Here is a 23,143-nt window from a genome sequence, read left to right as displayed (position 1 = left end):
GAGTCGGCGTACACAAGTCCTTTACAAATTCTTTTATTTCAGCATAATAGTAAGAAGCCTCTCCTCTGATTTTCATACAGTTGAAACTAATTGGATCACAAGGGTACATATTAGTTAGCCCATTTTACAATAATCATTGTAACATTTTTTTAGGAAGTTATTCTTATGCACTCATTTTCCTACACAAAATAATCAATATCAAGATCCTATCTTAACTGAGGACCATAACTCTGCATGCAAGACTAATAAAGAAAACAACTAATCTGTGATAGCTACTGTTATGCTGTTGTTCATCTAATACCATTATCAATATAATTTACTACAAATACCAGGGACTTTGTATAAGAAAGAAAACATTTCCTTGTGGTACTACTGCCTCTAATGTTAAAATTACTGAACATACTGGGCTCTCAACTGTACTGATCCAAATTGTTCTGTCCACTCTCTTTGTCGAGTTGAGGAGAAATAGGCTTTGTCTAAAACCTAAAATCTAGTACAGTCTCAAGGAAAAAAATATCCATCTCTTTTTTGTCTTTTTTTTCCTTTCACTCCAGTGTTTACAATTTCATCAGAATAAAAAAAAGGTCCTTGAAACAATCATCAAAAATGTGATGAGAAATTCTCAGACAAATAAATCCTTTGATCTGCCTGAAAAATTAAACCTCAATCTTATAAACAAATGATCTGAGACTCAAGGATTCTATTGCATTTTAACAATGAGATTGATAATACTAAAAACAATAAATGACAAAAAGGTATTAACAAGTGACGTCAACTATATACTGTATTGCCCTTTAGCCATTTTTCAGTATGTGCTCATGCCAGCAGTATCCCTTCCGCAGATTTGGAATAGTGTTTCCAGAGCAAGTTAATGCATTTCTCAAACTTGGCCCCTTTGCTGCCGCTGGGTTTTTACTTTATCCTTTCCTGTCACTTACAACTTTGTCTTGATATCAGTGGACCATTTAAAGAAATATTCCAAATAATACTTTTGGTTAAAAAAAAATTAACTCAGTAATCTGCAACTTATTTGTATCAAACACAAATGTCTGTTCATCCCACAAATCAGAGACCAGAACAGACCACGACGTGATCTCCACATTCAGTCTTATCTGAACCTTTAAATTAAAAAAAAAAAAAAAAAAAAAAATCAGACTGCAGTCTCCTGAAATCATGCTCAATGGTTTTCAGCCATCTGTTCCTCACTGTGGCTTCATAGAGCAGTTGTGATGCCTTGTGATGCCTTGATATGCACATGTACGTTTGAGTAAAGGTCCCGCACCGGCACTAATTTCTAGGTTAAACAGCACGGTCAGGCACAACCCCATCACAATCTCACCAGTCACAGAAAGGATCAAATTTGAGAAATTCTTCAACAGGCAGCACAGTGGCTCTGATCAACCTTCTATCTGCTGTCTGACCGTCAAGAGACTTCCACACAGTACGATCAAAGTTCATCATAGGTAAGAGAAATCGTCCGTTACAATATCATTTAGTACTACAATGATTATTTTGTGTATCCGCACTTACTTAAGGCTAAACCCAATGACATGACAGACATCCATTATTACACACCAACCACATAATATTTGGATAAAAAGGCAATTGTTAGTGTGAAGCAGAGTCAAGCGAGTGTTGATTCTGCTGTGGCCTGTGACCGACCAAAGCACTGCAGTGGGAGAGAATTTAGCACTACTGACTTCTCACAAGAACTGTCTCAACTCCCCGGGGGGCTCCTTTAGGATTATATACTGTGTTACACTGTAATCAGTAACAATGACCCAAAATATTCATTACCATCATAACAACAACCCCTCTCGACAGGAGAACACATTAGTCTGTTTTAGCGCCACTGACGCTGTCAACATTCTGTAACCGTGACAGCTTTAGGATAAAATAAAATCCAAAAAAACCAAACCATGTTGATGAAAGGCTGTCTCGTCTTAGTAAATACATCTGATCCACAATAATGAACAGCTGAGAAAAAGGCAAATAAAAAAAAAAAAAACACACTAAGGCCACAAGATTTTGTATACCCCCACTAATCTCACGATGTGAGAATCTGTACAAACAACATAATGGGACTTCAAGTGGCCAACCTGCACTATTTTAGACCAGGATCTACGGACAGAGCTGAAAGAGACAGATTTCTGCTAAGTACTGGTGATCTCTGTATATATACTGAAAATATATACAGCTGTTAAGTACGATAGCATAACCCAAGAAGAGGACTTGCTAAGACTGCTGCCACCCTGTGCCATTTCCTGAGTCATCATCATGTCCTACACGACAGAGCATGAGGTGCACAGGTGATACTCCTGTGACCCGACCCTTTGTGTCTGACACACGACTAGTCAACTGCAGGTTGCCCTCTCATCATCCGTGTCTTGGAATTCCTGGTTTACAGTTATGAAGCACTGTCTGATATTACTTTTATATAAACACACTCACAAAAGTTCCTCAGGATTTCACTGAAACAGTGGCGTCAGATCGTATTTGAACCAGTTTCAAATTTTCAGGTTCTTTTTGGCCCATTTTGTGCATTAAAAAAAATCACCACTTAAGTCTCATAGTGAAATAATAAACATTTTAAATTATTTACACAAAGTAATCATTAAAACTGATCCTCCTGTGATAAAGATGTCAGGGAAATCCTGTTGTTTGTTTACCAGATAACTGCTTTAAGTGAGATGTCTTACTGCTTAATGCTATGCTAGCTGCAAAGGCAAGAAAGAGCTGGTCCACATGAGATGTCAACAGTGGTTTCTGTGCCTTGAAGGGAAGTTCAGTTTTATTAATTTTGACCTAAGTGACAATCCCTTTGTGTCAAAATGGGCCAAATAAGGAAAAATTTGAAAGAAGCTCAAATACTTTTCCTCACCGCTTCATCCCATTTTGTTGCTAACACGTCAGGATAAACAATACCCACTGCCCTTCCCGAGTACCACCAAATGCAGATATATTTCAACAATAATAAAAACTTTTTTTGTTGCAAAAATCAAATAGATTAAGTACAAAACAGGACCACTGTTCATCACAGAAAAGTCTCGTCTTTAAAAAAACGGGGAGGAAAAGGAAACACAGTAAAAAGTCAACAAAACAAAAACACAAATGTCCCTCTGTTATTAGTAATCCCAAGACTGGAGCTGCGAGATCAGTCTGTGCTAGAGTGTGGCGCCACTAAGCACAGAGCTGAGAAGAAGAAACCCTGTGGCTTGTCCCGTCTCTGGCGGCGTTGTGGATGTAGGGAAGGTGGAATGTCAGACCGCCAGCCGGCCTGGAGGGGGGTGCAGGGGACTCCAGGTTGGGGGCGCGGGTGGGGGTTCCTGGGGATAAGGGCGCGGTTCGCAGCATGGCTGGTTCTCTACTTTAGCTACGCTGCGACCCTGGCACAACCTCCGATGCCGCAACAGCCGGTCTGTCCGAGAAAAGTTCTTTGAAAAACAAATAGGACGTGGTTAATAATGCAAGTAAATGTGGGGGTTAATCTGTATGAATAAAATTAAGACTAATAAACAAAAATTAAGACAAGTCTCCTTTGAAAGCTCAAGAAATCAATCTTCATATTAGGCATTTTATAACATCCAAAGCCAACAGCAAGTGTCACAATGTACAACACTTGTACATTGAGGTCAATTGGCTCTGTGCACAATCATACATACCTGCTGGCACCGTTCACACTGGTAAGGCTTCTCCCCACTATGGACACGCTTGTGTCTCTCAAGGTGGTAGCGCTGGATAAACCTCATATCACACATGTCACAAGCAAATGGCTTCTCTCCTACAAGAGCACACAAATACACAGTCAATGCATCAATTTTAGCGTCTCGGGCCAACAAACAGCGTGCAACTTTTCATTTGCTAATCTTTCTTTGCATACTACATTTCCAACACCTACAAAAAGTTGGAAAACATTGCCCTATCAGTAATTTTTTTAACAGAGTAGTTTCAGCAAATGGATATTCTTAAAAAGGCCTCGTCATCAACTCATTATGTGTAGATCAGAGTGGAATTTCTTGTTTTCATGGCCCAGATCTACGCAACATAGAGGCCCCAAAAAACTGGGGCAAGTATTTTGAGGCTGGTTCAACATCCCATCAAATGACTTGACAATCCAAACTCGAGTTTGTTGTGACCCCGTTCTGTTGCAAGCGCCAGAAACCTTTCTCAGTAATAAGGGTACGGTAAAGGAACGCATACCCGTATGAGTGAGGCTGTGTCTCTCCAGGTGGTTACGCTGAATAAACCTCATGTCACACATGGAACAAGCATACGGCTTCACCCCTACACACACAGAGCAATATATTAGCCCTACCACCCACATGTGCAAGAAATACAACTTTCAAGCTCAAGCTAGCACTAGTACTAGAACACTGGTAGAGAGAATAACTCATCCTGATTTTATATATGTTATGTGCATTTCCTTTTTTAGAAAATATGTTAAAATGTTCAGACATGCAACTAAAAATACAGTTGAGTTAGATTTTCTTAACATAATGTGGAGCTAAAAATGTCTGGCTTCAAAGCAAAAACACCTAGATCTGTCCTATGCACTGTGTGAGATAAACATTTAAATTACTATATATTTGGTCTGAATGATCATCAGTAACATCCTCACGAAACACTGCAATGACCAGACTATTACAGAATCCTCTCATCTCGGATGTACTCTACCTATATTTACACCACAAAAACATTACAGCTTTGTAATGGAACTTTGTAACTTTGGACCAGTTGTTCCTGAATATCAAGTTTTCTAATGTTACTTATCTACTTTTACGACACTGTAGAAAGATACAGATATTATACAGGACATTCACTAATAATTGAAAAGTTGCTACAATGCAGTAAAATTCTATCATAAATGTAATGTAGAATTAGTTCTGAGTTGATCTGTTGATGTGCCAAAAAAAAAGGGGGAAAAAAGAAATTAAAAAAAATATCCTTTCAAGTTGATTGGTGAGTGACAGCAGTTTCGCAGACTGTTTTTAGTAGGTCTGGGTTTCAAGCGCCCATCATTATTACACATTTAGAAGAACTGTGGAATTGTTTAGTTTCATGCTTTTCAGTTGTGCTTACTGACGTCTGATGGCAAAGTTGGGAAAAATACAAAATATTTGTTTATTTACCTATTAACAACAAAAAAAAAAAAAATCACAACATAATTTATGACAAATGACTATCAGCCCAAAATGTGTTTTTACTTTAAATTAGGTTTTTAATCAGGTTCATAAAAGGTAAACTAGTGCTAAAAGGCAACGGACTGAATCCTGTGCTTCCGCACTTTAGTTCTTTATTTTGCCCTCCAGTATTACTGGTAAACATAGTAAAATTAACTCAAAAGGCTGGTAAACCGCATCTAACCATACAGATTATTGACCTTTAGGGTTCCCACCAACACCACCTAGATCAAGGCAGAATTAAAAGTTTGAGGGGGGAGGGAGGCAGACAGACACATGCTACCTCCATGGCGCATGGTATCTCCAGCTTTTCACTCACCAGATATGAGCTTAATCCAGAGTGTGTAACACAAAAAGAGGTTTACACGATCTGCCAACAATTCTGGAGGGCAACAATAAATTTTTGCTAAATAAATTTACCTTTTTGTGAGTTAAGGTCATAGAAACATAAAGAGCACTAGTAATTTAAATGTCTTACTAATTGCAACTAACCTGAGCACCTACCAAAAATATACCCTCTGACTGCAAGCACGCTAAAGTATCACTCATATTAGCACAATTAAGAGTAGATGGTGATCTGTATGTGAGAAGGGTAGGTGCACGGACCCATACCCGTATGAGTGAGGCTGTGTCTCGCCAGGTGGTAACGCTGAACAAACCTCATGTCACACATGGTACAAGCAAAAGGTTTCACACCTAAATGCAGAGCATCAATACATTATTTTCAGGACTTTTAGTTTCTTTTTCACAATCCATCAATCAGTAATGTACTTTAAACATCTATTTACAATTGATGGGTTGTTAACCACTTTTCATTTACGTGAATTTTTTCTTAAAAGAATGCATGTTGAGTTTTTGTTTCTTCTCCAAATCCAATTAAGAATATGTCAAACTGTGTTGATCAAATTTCAGATCCACAACTAAACACATCACATGAGCTGATGATGTCACAGTCCTGTATTTACATGTAAAGATTTATGTTCCATTTCCATACATAATATAGGATTTCCTTGATCAAGACAAATGTGCTGGTTACTGTTACAGAATAATGATTGCCTCAGGCAACTGATATAATGTAAGTACAGTCTGATCTCAGTGACATGGGTAAGGTGGGCGGACGCATACCCATATGAGTGAGGCTGTGTCTTGCCAGGTGGTAGCGCTGAAAAAACCTCTTGTCACACATGGTGCAAGCATAAGGTTTCACACCTAAATGCAAAGTAGCAATATATTACTTTACCTCACTTTCCATTCTTTACCATAAATACCTAAACTATTGGTTATTAACCACACATTTGCCAATTCATGCAAAAACAAAAAAATATGTCAAATGTTTCCTTCACGTAACAATTACATTTACCAACAAAGACAACTATAAAACTGACCGTTTTAGCTATATCACCAATCAAAATGATTAGCCATCATTATCCTAAAGAGTTACAATTACAGTCAGGGAGCATTGTAGTCTTTACATTTACTTTTATGTCCTACTTTTTAACTAAAGTAGGACTTAATCCTGTTGATAAGTAACCAAATTTTGCTTAATCAGTATCTTTAAAAGCACATTTCAGTGTGTAAACATAACACCAGCAAACATGTCAAATAACTAAAGATTTTATCACTAGCGATTGCCCCTACTAAAAGATGGCTGATGAACTAATACATAATTATTTTTTTTAAAGCTTTTTCTAAGAACTGTAGTAACAGGGGAGTTTAAAACAGGTTGAAGCCAAATGTGTCTGTATTGCTGGTTTTTAGTCTTTTTAGTTAATGTTTTAGGAGGTGCTAAGTGTTCTAGGGGACATCAATTATTTCGAGTCAACTACCCTAATCTACTCATAGTAAAAGTTACAGATATCTATTTCACATGGCAAATACTCCGCTTGAAAGTTTTACACACATTTTGCCTTCTCTACAATTAAACATCTGAGTTGAAACAGTTTGTGCTGCTAGCATAATAAAGACCTAGAAAATGTGAAAGGGGCAGGTGCACTGACGCATACCCGTATGAGTGAGGCTGTGTCTTGCCAGGTGGTAACGCTGAACAAACCTCATGTCACACATGGTACAAGCAAAAGGTTTCACACCTAAACGTAGAGCATTAAGGTATTATTTTCAGACTTTGTTTTTGTGTTCACAATCCATCAATAAACAATATACACCTAATATCTATTCAGAATTGATGGGTTGTTAACCGCTGGTTTCAATTCTTTTGGTATCTCCTTTTTAAGAAATGAATACTTGTTTTTAAATAATGTTTTTCCTCCAAATTCAAAAAGAGTACATCCAAATGAGTAAACCAATTCCCAAATCCACAATTAAACACATCACATGAGCTGATGATGTTGCAGTCCTGTCTTTCTTTACACATTAAGATTTGTTTTAATGTTGTTTTTATGCACAAAATGTACGGGAGGCTTGATCAAGAAATTGTCAGTTTATAAGATAATTGACAAGTACCTTAATGGCTGTCTTTGTATCTAACATAATATATGTACAATCTGATCTCAGTGACATGGGTAAGGTGGGCGGACGCATACCCATATGAGTGAGGCTGTGTCTTGCCAGGTGGTAGCGCTGAAAAAACCTCTTGTCACACATGGTGCAAGCATAAGGTTTCACACCTAAATGCAAAGTAGCAATATTATATTACTTTGCCTCACTTTCAATTTCTTAAATTTCGGAATTAATACCTACGCTATTGGTTATTAACCACACAAGTGCCAATTCATGCAAAAACACAAAACTTAAAAATAAAATAAAATTCCCCTATCCATTTTGTAGTTTGTAGTTATGAACAAACATCAGAAAAAACAAAAGAATGATTAATGGTTATCCTGCTTTACTGTTGTACAGACTAGGAATCCATGTTAAGACTTTGTACTGCATACTGACATTTCCCTTTAATGTAACAGGTGTATGTCTGATGTAAACTAAATCTATGTCCACACTGATTTCTAACACTGAGTGTCATGGGCACGGTGCACGGACCCATACCCGTATGAGTGAGGCTGTGTCTCGCCAGGTGGTAACGCTGAAAAAACTTCATGTCACACATGGTGCAAGCATAAGGTTTCACACCTAAATGCAGAGCATCAAGATAATTAATTCTGTGTCTCTGCCTCCAAGGGGAAAAAATGAATCTGTACTCTTATTCCTACTTTATAACTTAAGAATAACAGTATGGGCTAAATTGATATCTGTGGTTAATAACCAATGTCATACCCTAAAATAACTTACAAGGGTACAATATGATAGAATATAATATAATAAGATGCTTGTTTTAAATTACAAAATTCCCTGAGGAGATCTATAATCCATTTACACAACACATGAGATGATGATGTCATCTAATAGCTATTAACACTTAACATATATCTCATCCATCATAACTTGTGTATGATTACAGATATTTAAGATTAGATCAAGCATTCAGATGTTGCAGCATCCTAATCTTGTGACTGGGTTGAGATTGGCAGACGCATACCCATATGAGTGAGGCTGTGTCTCGCCAGGTGGTAGCGCTGAAAAAACCTCTTGTCACACATGGTGCAAGCGTACGGCTTCACCCCTACACACACAAAGTACCAACAATGGCATTAAAAGATTCAACTGCCAAAAACGATCGATGCTAAACTTTACTAATTGCTTAGTAAAGTTTGGTTGCACTTATCAGCGCTTTCTTTACACTGGAAATTCCAGCATGCATCAAAAATCTGCTTTTCCAATTGGAAATGACAATTTCACATCTGATTGAAAATAACTAAATGCTGAAGGTCTAAGACCACAATTTAAATTCGAAAAATCTCATGTCGACAGCAATGTTAACTTATTTTCAAACCTACAAACCTACTAGATCACCAGACAATTGGTTGAGACGAAATCGAGGTCCCTAATGGACACATTCCAACTAGCACAATAGCAAGATTTTTAAACTATGCCAATATGTGCTTGAGTTCATATAATTTCAACAACAGATGTGTTCATGTAAAAACTCAAATTTTGTCACGCTGATCGCAGACGTTAGACAATTTTAGGCAGTTGGTAAACAACTATGCACATTCAACACATAAAGATTAGATATTACAGAGCAACTATTGTGATTTAACTTGAAAAACTGATTAATAATGAAAACTGCTCTGAAAGCCATAACACAGAACCTAGCTTAAAATTTGAACAAAAGCATTAACTTTGCTCTCTTCAATTTTAAAAATTGTACTGTAACAACAGACTGATAGAAAAGGTTTACACAAAACCTCCTTTCAAATATGACAGAAAATGAGACAAAACCATTCATAACAGAGGATTATATGTTATTTCCTCACCATTACTTTGAATGTGAAATGACACAATGACAAAGCTGTCTAAGTGGTCAGCTCCAAATTTGCATGTTCTAATGTTTTACAGGCGAAAAAAAAAAAAAAAATCACCATGAGAATTTTAGCCTGTATAAACGCAATATAAAGCTGAAACCCCACACAGTGTTTTTCCCCTAACAGGTCTCAACTCCCACCAGGCCACATTACCAGAGTTTTGGAATTAAGGTGCCTATGAAATATTTTCATATGCTTTCATTTCATCCATCATACATTTCATTTAATAATCTGGCTGTTTTGTTTTTTGGGATTAGGAAAAAATAAGGTTCCAGTTTGGCTGCAAATCACATTTAAGAGTCAGTATTTCATGCTCTTGTTTTTCATAGGAGAGATTCTTTATTACACAAAGCCACTGGGCTGACTGTGTACTTTATTTGTGTCAAAGTAGAATATCTAGTCACAGCTGAGCAGAGCTACTTCAAATAGGAAAAAAAGTCTGAAAAGGAAACATGTAAAGTAAATGTAAATTACTTTGTCTTGCAGACATCTAAAAGCTAAACAACTGACAGTTTTAAGCAAAACAGCTGAATAAACCTAAACCTATGTTTTTGTGTCATGTCATTTCATAAACAAAGTTTTGTCAAAAGTATTGTTATATACGTGCTTATGAAGCTCCTTGTAAATTTTACATGAAACATTAGCACCTGACAATATAGTGACAGAAAGCAGTACAAACTCGAGTTTGAAGCAGCCATGTAAATATTAATGTGGGCACATGCAAAACCAGAGTCTGAGAGAGATAGATAGAGAAAGAGAGAGAGAGAGAGGGTCAAAGTTCAAACAATGGGAACATACCTGTATGAGTAAGACTGTGTCTCTCCAGTTGGTAACGTTGTATAAATCTCATGTCACACATGGTACAAGCATACGGCTTCACCCCTAAACAGAGCACAAGAATGTTAGATGGGTTTCAATGCGCTGGTGAAGTTCAAGACATGATAAAAATGCTTTCTGGTCGTTTATAGCTGCATGCTTTATTACAGACAAAATTCTGTTAAAGGACATTACGCGAAAAAGAATCTGAAAAACCTGCAGGCATCAAGCGCTATGGTGCATCATTAATTAGAGAGAAACGGGGCTTACTCTTTGCAGTTCGGACAAGCTTGAGTATTATTCAGTCATTCTGCAAACAAACCGTTTCTGGTGGTGAAAATCCATTTTGATTTCATGTTCAAACTAGTAACCCCATGTTCAGATGCACCATTTCACTGTTTAGTCAGGCCAATTATTCTCGACATTTTAGAATATTGATGCCTGCATTTAAAACCCTTTTTAGTGTAATGTGCCTTTCAATAAATATGAAATATAATACTCAACAATGAACATGCAGTAGTATGATTACAGTGTTATTCAGAAAACAAGGTAACTGACAGAGAGAGTCACTTTCTCAGTGGACAGTTTTCCAACAAAGCCTAAAAATTTTATTAAACATTTTTTTTTTTAGAAAGGGAAGTTAATTTACCAACAATGGCATAATTATGGTATCATATACAGTGGGAGTTATCAATAAAAAAAAAATCATGTGTAGGTTTATATGAAAGGTTTCATAGTGAAAGGGGAACAATTAATTCATGCATACCAGTATGAGTGAGGCTGTGTCTTGCCAAATGGTAACGCTGGAAGAACCTCATGTCACACATGGAGCAAGCGTATGGCTTCACCCCTAAACGCATACAGTACCAAACTTTAGAGGAGAGTTCTCAACTAAGTACACAAAATATGTCATTTTACATAAACTATTCAGTGTTATGTCATTGATATAGCTGATATATTGTCTGATATATTTTCATGGCCAACTAATCTATACATCAAAGGTATATGTCATGTCAACCCTAAAAGAAGTTAACAAATACAGTGAGTATATCAGAAAAAAATTTGTACAAGTGCTTCAAGTTTAATTTTTCATAATTAAGCATACTGGGTGGCACAAATTACAATCTACTTTGTGTGAAAGTGCTCTCACAGGTAGTCAATGCCTACACACAAGGGCCAATATCTACAACCCCTAATTCTGTCAAGTGAGAGGGTTAAGTAAAACTTATACCCGTATGTGTGAGAGTGTGTCTTGCCAGGTGGTATCTCTGGAAAAATCTCATGTCACACATGGAGCAAGCATATGGCTTCACCCCTGCACACACAGAGCAAAATATTTTGTAAAAACAGCACAATGAACTGAACAGGACACACTCACTTGTATTATGTATCCAGACATGCCAAAAAGCAGAGGCACCAATGTAACACTTAATGCTAACACTAGCATTTTCCAATCTGTCTACATGTGTAAAAAGGGGACAATAAAAACATATTTTTTCTGAACTCAGTGCAGCTTTTCAATGCTGAGATGCTTTACAAAAGCCAAAAAGGGTTTAGACTCAAGTCATGGAATAATTTACTGGTAATGCAGTAAGGTACCAATGAATGAAACTTGGGAAATGCTGTCCAAAACAGTGCCTTAACTTAAGGGTCATGGCAAAAGGCACTCCTCAAGCACACCTCAATAGTTACAATAGCTGGATGCTTATGAATATTTTATAAACCAGACTCAAGTCATTCTTTAAACAGGGGACAGATAAACTTCAGTAAACTGGGTATTTGGGCTCTAATGTAACAAAGAAGGGCGAACCCATACCCGTGTGAGTGAGGCTGTGTCTTGCCAAGTGGTAGCGTTGGAAAAATCTCATGTCACACATGGAGCAAGCGTATGGCTTCACCCCTACACACATAAAAAGTTTGTAATTATTAGCTAGAAACAGAAAAAAATACGTTTCAACACATATCCATCAACTCTTCCCCTAGAATAGCTCTTCTTTTGCTTCTACACACTATACCATCAGCCTGAGAAACAAATGCTTGTTTTGCAGGATGGGTGATTGTGACCACGAGCAGGTCATTTCAGTTCGATAATTTTGTCACTTACAATTGTAAGTGACAAAGAAATAAACAATTGTAAGTGACAAAGAAATAATTAAGCAGAACGTAGAGCATTCAGCAGGGGAAAAGCTGAAGTTGTGTACATTCAGGTGCCCCACTATGTATGCATGTATTAATATCAAGAGCTAAAAAAGGGTGTGTTTTATATTCTACCATCCTAATACACCACCGCTCAAGTTTTAGAACACCCCCATTTTTTCAGTTTTTATTGAAATGTACTCTGTTCAAGTCCAGTGAATAACTTTCAACTACAAAAGTCAAGAAAGAAAGAAAGACAAACTGGTTGGTCAGGGGTCCAAACTACAGCAAGATAATGACCCAAAACAGAAGAAAAAACTAGACAGTAGCTATAAATGATGGAATAACCAGAAGTCTCCAGATTTAAGCCCAGTTAAGCTGGGATGACCTGGGCAACAGGCAAAAGCAAATCTACCTACAAGTACAACACATTCGTGGGAACATCTGCAATGGTGTTGGAATGATCTTTACAAACAATGCTTCATTTCCATTGTAGAAAGAACGACATGAGTGTATTCAGGTGCTGAATGTGTCAAAAATTTAGGATTTAAGATGCAATGATTCCTCCTCCTTTTCTTTTAAACTCAATTCTTTATTATTTACCTGTTCTATTCTTTAATTTCAGAGTATTACACTACAGTAATAACTGGAAAACTGTTGGTGTTCTAATACTTTTTACTGGTGGTATACATGTCTGGATACATCATTTTGTTTATGAAAATGTGATTATTGGAAGTGGGAGTCATTGATAGCCAGCCTAAATCTGTTTACATGGCCAAGAGTTGAAAAGAAAAGTTATGGTACTTCTAAAACACCTAATGAGCCAGGGTAAGTGGACGCATACCAGTATGAGTGAGGCTGTGTCTTGCCAGATGGTAACGTTGGAAGAACCTCATGTCACACATGGAGCAAGCGTACGGCTTCACCCCTACATACACAAAGTGTCGACATATTAGCTAAGACGTTCCTCTGACATCAAAGGGAAGCATCATTCACAGACATTGAACCACTAGGACCTGGCAGACATTACACATTATAATCAAGCTTCATGCAAACGGGTGATTTTTACTTCTAATTAGTTAAAGTGTCTTCTGTTACAGGGAGCATTCATTCTCAAAACATCTAGAATACATCATGAAACAAAGCAGCAACAGGATAGAAGCCAAGCATGTTTACAACAAGACATTCGAGTCAGCATAGCATAAAAACGTCTAAGACGGTGATCACACTGGCCAGCTGAAGCACACTTCTCCACCATTCACTAGTACTAGTGTCAACATTTTTAGCAGTGGCAAGTATATTTGTTGCAACTTACTACAACCTGAAAACAGGTTAATGTCTAGCGCACATTAATTCAATTTATGGTGGCATGAAGGGCCGTGTTGCTTTCAAGTGTTACAAGTGTGCTTGTTTTCTAGCACTTGACTAACAACTTTCAAAAGCTTCCAATCTGATCTCCGCCATAAACTCAGAGAAGAGCCATCTGCACAAGCAATTGGACAACTAATATAATAAATATCTTAATTCAAAAAGCCAGACAATTACAGCTTAGAAACATTAGTCTGCATGTAAAATAAGTGTGGACATCAAAGGACTATTCCCATAATATACCATGGCCTAGGTGAACCAGCTTCCTCAACATGACTGCATTTTGAAGAAGGGCATCTACAAACTGTTTACTTAAAATAACTGGTCATCTATTTTGCAAACTTTCTATTGAAGCCAATAAGATGAATTAGCCTCCTGAAAAATTATTTGGCAAGTTACATTATTTAATTAAATGATGTCCTTACATAATGAACACTCACCCCCATCTCTTATACTGCAGCTGTGAAACCATGTCACTTCATTTAAAAATCCTACTGAGGTCCTGAATAAAATATTCAGGTGAATGCCGTATCTCATTTAATATATAACATGATACGTAAAATGTGAGCACCTATTGTACACCAGTGGGTAGACAATGTATGACACCTGAGAGCTAGCTTTGACTCTTAAGCTCTGTTAACATGAATGTAGTAACAGTTTGTCCAGAAAAAGTAATAATAGAAAACAAATTAAAGCCAGAGGAAATTGTGCTGCACAGCAATGGTACAAGAGGGATAATACACTTTGAGTGGTCCACAGGAGCAATTTTAGTTCATGACAGGTGTTAACTTATTGTGCACTACAATGAAATGGTCAATTATGGGACACGTGCAGTAACAGGCCAATGTTAGGCCAAGATCTTAAAGTAATTCTGGAGGCTATCGCTTCATTTGTTGTTCTATTAGACCACAAAAGATGCTTCTATATTCTGTGGTTCAAATGGCAAACACCTACATCAATCACTAGTGTGTTTTTGTACATTCTGAGTGCAGGAACCCTTAATACTGGGACGATTAACAATCCTTCTATTGTCTCTCAAATGTAACTCTACGGGAGTGTTAAAAGTTCAGTTGAGCACTGAATATAGGTCAGTATTTTTACATGATTTTTCTGATAGACCCCTAAAGGGTTGTTTTGGCCTTGCAAGTTTGCTTGTATGCTGTTTGTGGGGTTGTTCAGTTGTTCAATAAGAAATATTGATCTCAATGAGACTACCTAATAACATAAAATTTCTTAACTTGAACTGGGTACGGTAAATGGACGCATACCCGTATGAGTGAGTCTGTGTCTCTCCAGGTGGTAACGCTGGAAAAACCTCATGTCACACATGGAACAAGCGTACGGCTTCACCCCTACACACACAGAGCATAAAATTATTAGCTATTCAGTCTATCAAATGACTGAAAATGTGACAAAAAATTAAATTAAATAACAAAATTTATCATGTGGAAAACAGAAAAAACAGATGCAGTGTTGCGTCAAAGAGCAACTGTTTACTCAAGCTACTTACTGGGATATTGGAATAATATACATATGTATAATATAACCATGCCAACTGAGTTGGGTAGATTTGGTCAACATTAGTTCACTACTGATGCATTTCTGTTTATGAATTCTGGGGTAGTAGTCACTGACTTGGAAAAACGAGGTTAGAGGTTGACTTACCCACAGTGCACACCTCTTAAACAATGAAAAACAAAGAATTTTGTGTGAAAGGGTGCAACTCAAATATAGACACTATGCATAAATGTTTCTCAATAAAGTGCTCAATTTTCAACATAGTCCTTTGATGTCCATGCAGTTCTTCCACTAACAAATTAATAATTACATACAAAAATAATTGTAAATATATAAATAAAGAAATCTTGCATTTTTTTCGGCCTGTGCTTTGAGTCTTTCACATACATACTTAGGGTCCACAAGTTTAAGTCCACTTTTAAGTCCACTATCAAAAAGTCTTGTTTACAGAACTGTTTGTTGTCTTCATTTAGGAATAATAGTTTTCTCAGTTGTCACAGGAATATCTTACTTAGTGCTGATATAAATCAATGTCTTTAAACCTAAGAAAAGCACACAGAAAAGTTTCAAAAATCTGAGCAGTTCATTCATATATTCTTTGTAACACAGTGATAATTATTTTTGGTCTTTCTATATATGTGTTGCTTCAACCTGCTCTTAAACTGAAAGTTCTACAGGGAGTGCATGCCGGAAAGATTTCCTGAAGTCAAATCATCCAAACCAAAAGTCAGTATGCTTCAACAGATGTACTTGTTGGATGGTCAAACAGCATGGGTGGTCAGATGTGCTCTCTTGTATTTGTGACTACAACCAGCTGTGATACAGTGTTGCCCAGCAGTGTATTATGAGGTGTTGTACTACACAAGGTGTTTACAGGGGCATGCAGCAACTACTAAATGGCAGAACATGCAGGATTAAAGACCAGTGTATCAAGCTGACATTTTTGCAGGAACCAACCACACTTGCATCAACCAACACAAATCCAAATGAACAAAGAACCTCCCACTTCACTTCTCAAAACAAGCAGTTTAAAAACAAAACAAGTGGAAATGATGGGCCAAACGATATCAACACATCACAGTTGAGAAGACAGGAGGAAAGATGTTTTTACAGACAAATCAAAGTTTGAATTTGCAATAAAAGTTTGTGCCAATAACAACAGAGGCTAATTTCTCCCTCCAAAGGCACCAGAGCTCAACACCACATAACATTATAGAGAAAAGGAGGAACGTGCCCTCCAACATCTCTGTAATTGTGATAAAATAATGTGGAAGATTTTCACAACTGGCACCAGTCTATTCTTAAATAAATGACAACCAGACAGGAAGAAGGAGGAAAAAACAGTTGATCATATATGTTAAAACAACATGATTTTTTAATAGTGGACTCAGGACTATTGGACCGCACTCTGTTCAATCACATGTGTTCTTTTCTGGTGTTGGGTGGGGGGCAAACATTTGTAAGACAAATACTGTGCTTTATATTTTGGGCTGAACAGATTTTGGGGGGTGGCTTTGTTGGAAATTACTGTCCACAGACAAAATGAACCCTGAGCATCTGTCCATTGAATCAAGTGACAGACTACAGAGGTAGTCAGATTTATGTAATATGGGTACGGTTAAAGGACGCATACCCGTGTGAATGAGGCTGTGTCTCTCCAGGTGGTAACGCTGAATAAACCTCATGTCACAAACGGCACAAGCATACGGCTTCTCCCCTAAACCGAAGAGCACCAGTTTTAGTTAAAGTCCCCACAGATACCACCGATTAGCTGTGAGGCAAAAGCTATTACCAAACAAGGTTTTTAAGCAGGCCATTGCAAAACCTTACAGTTGCTGCACACTCCTAAATTCAGTCCAACTCAAGCTCTCAGGTCCTCTTTCAACAAAATGATTCATGTATTAAAAGCTGTTTAGGCTTGACTCGAGTTGTTCCAAGCGTGACCCATACCTGTATGAATGAGGATATGTCTCTTCAGGTGGTATCCACTCCTAAATGCTCCATAACAGTGATCACAAATAAAGTTTTTCTGCACTTTGGATGATGGACCATTCTCATCCCCACCTGTGCCCTGAGGAGGACAGTAACAAAAGTTTGTTTGTTTCAAATTCCACCTTGCCAATGCACTATGAATATAAATGTGCATATAAATGTGTATTTTATCACAAAAACAAGGGAACATCTGTCACACCTTCCCACCCATGTGCTCAGAATCTGATGAAATTGTAAAATGTCTCTGAAATTTCAATACTATAGGGACACGATTTCTGTTAAAATCTAAAGATTTTGCACACCAAATGCTGTTTTTTCCCACCTACACTTCTAATGTTTTTTGTTTCTAAACCCCAAATTGTCTTAGATAAAAAATGAACAAAAAACTAAAGTTTATTCTGCTTTTTTACTACATGTAATTTACATCTGAATTGAGAAATACCCCACAATCCCTTCCAATGGCCTTACGCCCTCATGTTACTGCTCCCCCTGTTATGCACACAACTGCAGTTATTGTGCTCCGCTTCACTCTGCTCCCCTCCCCCTCTTTCCTCTCCAGAGATCCTCCACCCCCTCCACATCTTCCCTGAACTCCTCCCCCCACCCCCACACAAACAAAATGTGCACACATGAAAGCACCAAGTCAGGCGCACTTGAATAAAGTTAAATGCTTTCACAAAAATATGTGCTAGCAGCTGAAGACATATTTTATGTAATAAGGGAAAATGAACACGCAGAGCAGAGACCATTCCCTATTTAGCGAGCACAGCCACTGACCTTCCCTCCCCTTCCTTCTTGTTCTCTCACTTTACAGGGCGTCACTGATTTCCTGTTCTTTTTTTTCTGCTGCATGTCCTCGTTGGCCCTCATCTCCTTCTCATCCAGCAGGCGGGGAGCTTGGAATTCACCTTCCTTCCGGATAAGCTACAGAGCCAAAAAAAGTCAATTATTTTCTAATTTCAGCACTACCTTTAAAAATAAAAACAACATCTTAACATGATTAAATTTAACAGATAGACTGAACCTCTATTATGAAAATTCTTTGCCACTACTAGCTGAAGACACCAGTGTAAAATAGTGCAGATTTATAAATTTTGCATCGTGATGTTATCAAAACTAACACATGATTTAAACAATTGGAATAAGTTCTGGTGGAAGAGGAATATCATCCATATATTGTGCTCCTTAGGGCATGAATTTGTCAATCTGAAACAAATCTTAAGTTTAAAAAACAAGAACAATGGGCTGAGTGGAACCTCTCAAACTTTAAATATCTGCCCTTTCGTATAACATTGTAGTAATTATGTCACTACATTTCAATCCAAAGTATATGTGCCATAACTCGTATACAATTTTTTATGCTAAAATGAGAAGCAGGGTTTTAAAGGAGAATAACTTATCATGACTGTATTACTCTTTCCACAATTTAAATTTCATAAAGACAATAGGTTTACACCCCTCACAAATTAAACAAAGAGCATATGACAGCCCAATTTTCACTCTGCATTTCCTAAGTGGGTGCTAACCAGGGGTGGACAGCTCATTCCAGATGGGAGGATCATGTGGCTCTGGGGAGCACGGTCAGGTCCCTCTCTCTGTGGTGGTCCATGGCCAAGTGGAGCCATCATTTTTTTGGGCGGAGCAGCCATGGAGCTGGCCTGCATCAGGGCCATACTGGAGAGGACAGCTTCGCAGCCAAGCAGTCCCGCCTGCAAAAAAATTAAAAAAAGAATGAAGAACAACACATTACTACCAATCTCAAACATTTAAAAACAGTCTGCAATTTGAAATGATCTGCGTCTAACACAGTACTGCCAGTCACATGGCATTTACCAAGCTAGTCATCAACGACAACATCCTGAGTGACACAAGACTGCAAGTAAAAGTTATTGGTCACCACTTTGGTGTTCTCAAAACAAACCCATTTCATATGGTCGCGGACTGAGCTGCTGGGCAGATGTGACATTGCTGTGGTGTATGTGAGCGCAGGGACAGGGGTGGGGACAAGGTCATCCAGAGATCCGTCAGTCAGGATGGTCGGGCTGGTGGGAAGCCACACCCACCTCACTCATCTAGCATTAAAACTGAGGAAGAGGAGGATGTGGATGAAACAGACAAACATGACATTACAACAGCATCACTCGCTGTCTCTACCGTCACATGTTCCATTAACTCCAGTTAGGATGGTCATTTTTCATAATGACATATAATATCACAAATATAACACACATAAATATTCATTTGTACAAATGACTGTGTTAGAAGATTTCGCTTATTTTTTGCTCACAGAAATTAGTCAATATACTTACCTTTAAAAATAATAAGAGTTTACTGGTTGTGGCCAATATTTGATTAATGATACTTTATATTTTTTTGTAGCTATATTTTTTTCCCTTTTAGAGCTACCCTAGTTGACCATGGCAAGCAACTGCCCATAACCATGTTGGGACTGGGACTAGAGCTAGATATCCTACTTATTCCACTGCTGGGTGACACATAAGGAAAAATATTTAATAAAATAACAACAGCCAAGAGACCCTCTTTGAGTAAATATAAATAACATTAACTTATTATGCATGGACAATCACCTGTCTAGCTGATATGTGCCACACTGGAGGGTAATTTCAAGTTAACCAGGCATCTTTAAGAGTTTAAGGAATCATTCAGGGAAATTCTTTTTTTTTTGGTTAATTACCAAATGTGTATAAGTACTTGTGACAATATTGAATGTATGCCTATAATATGACCACAATAAAAAATCATTAATAGGGCTGGGCATTTCCAGTTTTAATGTCTGAGTTACTGGAAAACTATACACTTGCAATGTTGAAAGCATAACTACTGAAGCAGAAGGAAGCGCAGTCCAACTTTGCTTTCAGGTATCGATAATTCAAACCAAAAGGCACATTTCATCTTGATACCAAACCTGGACCATTAATGATGATTAATTTTTCCTACATTATATTATTACTGGTTTAGGTCCTGCTACCAAGCCACTGCAAGTTTCCCTAATATTGCATGCAGAAATGCAAGCCAATGCAACCACAAAGAACACCTGGATGTTCTGGCTGTGCGTAAAGACACAGGACTTTGAATAGCTTTCAAATCTTATTTTTAAAAATTAACATTTTAAACAAGCATTTGTATGACATGAAGGAAACACACTGAAATGTGATGAGATGAGATCACACAGATAAAATGGGATCTTTATCATTCAGAAAAATCTCTACAGCACAGCTGGTCAAACTACAGAATAATGTAATTTCTTAGTATGACTTACAAAAACCTGAGATCTTCTAACACGTCACAATATTCAACTCATCAAGAATTTTTTTAATTGTTATTTGGTCAAAGTTGCGTAAAACAGAGGGGGAAAAAAATTGAATTCAGTGTAGGAGGAGAAACATAAAATAGAACTATTATACAGCAAAAGCCTTTTTGTTCCTTATACAGGTATTAATAATGACCACTGTCAGTCAAAACAAAATTTCAAAATGGTTAAACACAGACAACACTAAGCCTGTGTTCTCTGCCTCACTTGAGAATACTCACAACACCCACATATTTATGTGATTGAAGGTTTATGTAGTATACATTTGGAAATTTCAGTCATAAGAATAAATATCAGCTTAGAAATTACAAAGAACATAGCAGAAATAGTGAAGGAAGTGTGAAAACAATAATATGAGGGGAACAGATATGTTAATGTATTGTCTGCTGTGGATCTCTCTCTGTTGTTCTCATGTAGGTTAGAGAATAGCCTTCATGCCTGATACAAACGACCACACCGTTCACCAACAGTACAACTGGAAACTAAAGGAAAACGTTAAAACCCAAAATCGAATTACTCTATTTGGCTGAATGGGAACACAATCTGAAAATGTAAACCCAGAGTACCCATGAATAATAATAGCTGTACCTCGACATTTACTTTTGAAGGGAAATGTAAAGACTTGATCACTTGGCTGTAAAACATAAATATACTTGGGCAAGTAAAGTTCTCGGTGTGCACCCACGCTAATCTAGCTCGGCATTTTGCATTTTGACATGGGGTTTGTTAATTAGCGTGTTACGAGGAGGCCATTAATTTACCGTTACTCAAAGACACATCGGTCTTACGGTGGTTTTCCAGTTTTAACGTTATGTTTTGGCTCCGTTTGTTCTTTAGTTCAACTGTGACACAAGTTAACTATTGGACTTGTGTGCCATCATAAAAGTTAACGGTAGCCAGATGGAAGCAGAACTACTCTTAGACGCTACAGTGTTTTCGCCAGTGGCGTTGGTTAGCTAGCTAACGTTGCTAGGAAAATAGATAGCGAGCGCTAACATTGGCTAACGCTAATTAAAAGACTACAGAACTACATCGTATCGTTAGTTCACTGGCTGTAGTCGTGTAAGTTACTGCAAAAATACCCAAGATAGTATTGCTTTGAAGATAAATGTGTATTTTTCAGCACTGAACGCTGCACTGGCCTTCGCACTACAACCCAACCTAACGTTAGTCTTGCTGATGTTGAACAAGCTGGCTAACGCCAGCTAGCTGCTCGCTGGCGCCCTCGCCCACTACAAATAATAGCAATCGAACAATTCTTCAACCCACCTGATTGTCGATTCAATATAGTTACTTAGCGGGGTACATATCTCGCAGACGGCGCCAATTAATCTTTTCACCACGCTACTACTATAAGACACAGCCTCGACTGGTTCAAGACGAGATTGAACGATAAAGACATTCGTGATGGCCGTCGCTGCGAGAGCCTCCCCCTCCCGATGATTAAGCTAACATTTGTTAGCGAGCTAGCCATGGCTAACGTAGACGCTGGAATATTGAATAAAACCCTTTGCTACACCTCTCCGAGCCTGGATTTTTACAAATGAAACAGCCGTTAATTCAATGCACAGCAAAAACCCACCGAACATCGAAGGAAAACGAAAAGATATAAGTATCTACCTTTTTAGCTTCACTCGCCCGACGCTTTCAGCCACCGTCTAGTTTACAAACACAGGAAACGCCACAGGATGTTACCCACTCCCCCACACAGCAGCAAAGCCTCCTCCAGCGAAGAGAAAAGGGTCATCTTCTTTTATCAACTCCCCGGGAACAGAGAAGCGTTGCTTAAAAGAGCGGAAAAAATCTTTTGTTATTCCATTTTTATACCGTTGAAGAGGTTTAACGCCCACTTAATGTTATATCGACGTGTTACTGTTGTGGCGCTGGCCTCTCTCGGTTTGCACCACACGACGACTGTAGAGACGCAGATGAAGGAGCGAGGAGCATTTAAAATGACAGAAAATAGGGACGTGCACACCATGGATGTGTTAACAGTGGAGGTTATAGCGGCTCAAACCGCCGCCCCTTTGCCCTGTTGGATTGAGGCTTTACTCAGGCCAAATAAAAAATTAATTGTTTTTACAACATGACCGTTATTATTGGCTTCAATGCATCTCTTAATGCAATATGATAATTAATATTATGAAAGAGATCATGCCAAGCTATCGTTTAACAAGAGATGACGTCATTGTTAATTGTGTCAGTATTGAAATATTTTAGTGAGTGTACCATGCATTTGACATGATTAGATTAAAAAAAGAAGAAGAAAAGACTTACATTCTCTTTCTTAAGCAGTCTTCATTAAACAGGTACTAGATTAGGGCATAGCTAATACCTGTTTGTTTTTTTGTTTGTTTGTTTTTTTTTTGTTTGTTTGTTCTTGTTTATTTGTTTGTTCTCCACACTGTTAGCCTTGGGCTTAGAAAATG

At 37.8% G+C, this 23,143-nt stretch overlaps 1 protein-coding gene across 42 annotated transcripts; it reads right to left on the bottom strand.

Moving 5' to 3' along the window:
- Positions 1–17: 17 nt before the first annotated feature.
- znf740a (zinc finger protein 740a) lies at positions 18–22,722 on the bottom strand. 42 transcript variants are annotated; one of them, XM_018699109.2, is made up of 21 exons: positions 22,335–22,711; positions 19,305–19,467; positions 18,910–19,092; positions 18,191–18,307; positions 17,342–17,462; positions 17,025–17,108; positions 15,142–15,225; positions 13,350–13,433; positions 12,186–12,269; positions 11,601–11,684; positions 11,136–11,219; positions 10,352–10,435; positions 8,668–8,751; positions 8,178–8,261; positions 7,721–7,804; positions 7,184–7,267; positions 6,306–6,389; positions 5,793–5,876; positions 4,201–4,284; positions 3,663–3,781; positions 18–3,434 (listed from the first exon to the last, which is right to left on the bottom strand). In XM_018699109.2, the coding sequence occupies exons 2-21, from the start codon at positions 19,347–19,349 to the stop codon at positions 3,261–3,263; spliced, it is 1,935 nt and encodes a 644-aa protein (XP_018554625.1). In that variant the 5' UTR covers positions 19,350–19,467; positions 22,335–22,711; the 3' UTR covers positions 18–3,260. The 42 variants fall into 42 exon arrangements, with proteins under 42 accessions (XP_018554625.1, XP_018554623.1, XP_018554624.1 ...); XM_018699107.2 differs by having other exon boundaries at positions 18,161–18,307; positions 22,335–22,707; XM_018699108.2 differs by lacking the exon at positions 22,335–22,711 and adding an exon at positions 21,984–22,307 and having other exon boundaries at positions 18,161–18,307.
- Between the last annotated feature and the right edge of the window lie 421 nt (positions 22,723–23,143).

The sequence above is a fragment of the Lates calcarifer genome, linkage group LG12 (assembly GCF_001640805.2).
Source record: "Lates calcarifer isolate ASB-BC8 linkage group LG12, TLL_Latcal_v3, whole genome shotgun sequence".
Classification (NCBI taxonomy): domain Eukaryota; kingdom Metazoa; phylum Chordata; class Actinopteri; family Centropomidae; genus Lates; species Lates calcarifer.
The sequence above is the reverse complement of the archived record's forward strand: the minus strand, read 5'-3'. Positions and strand labels throughout refer to the sequence as shown.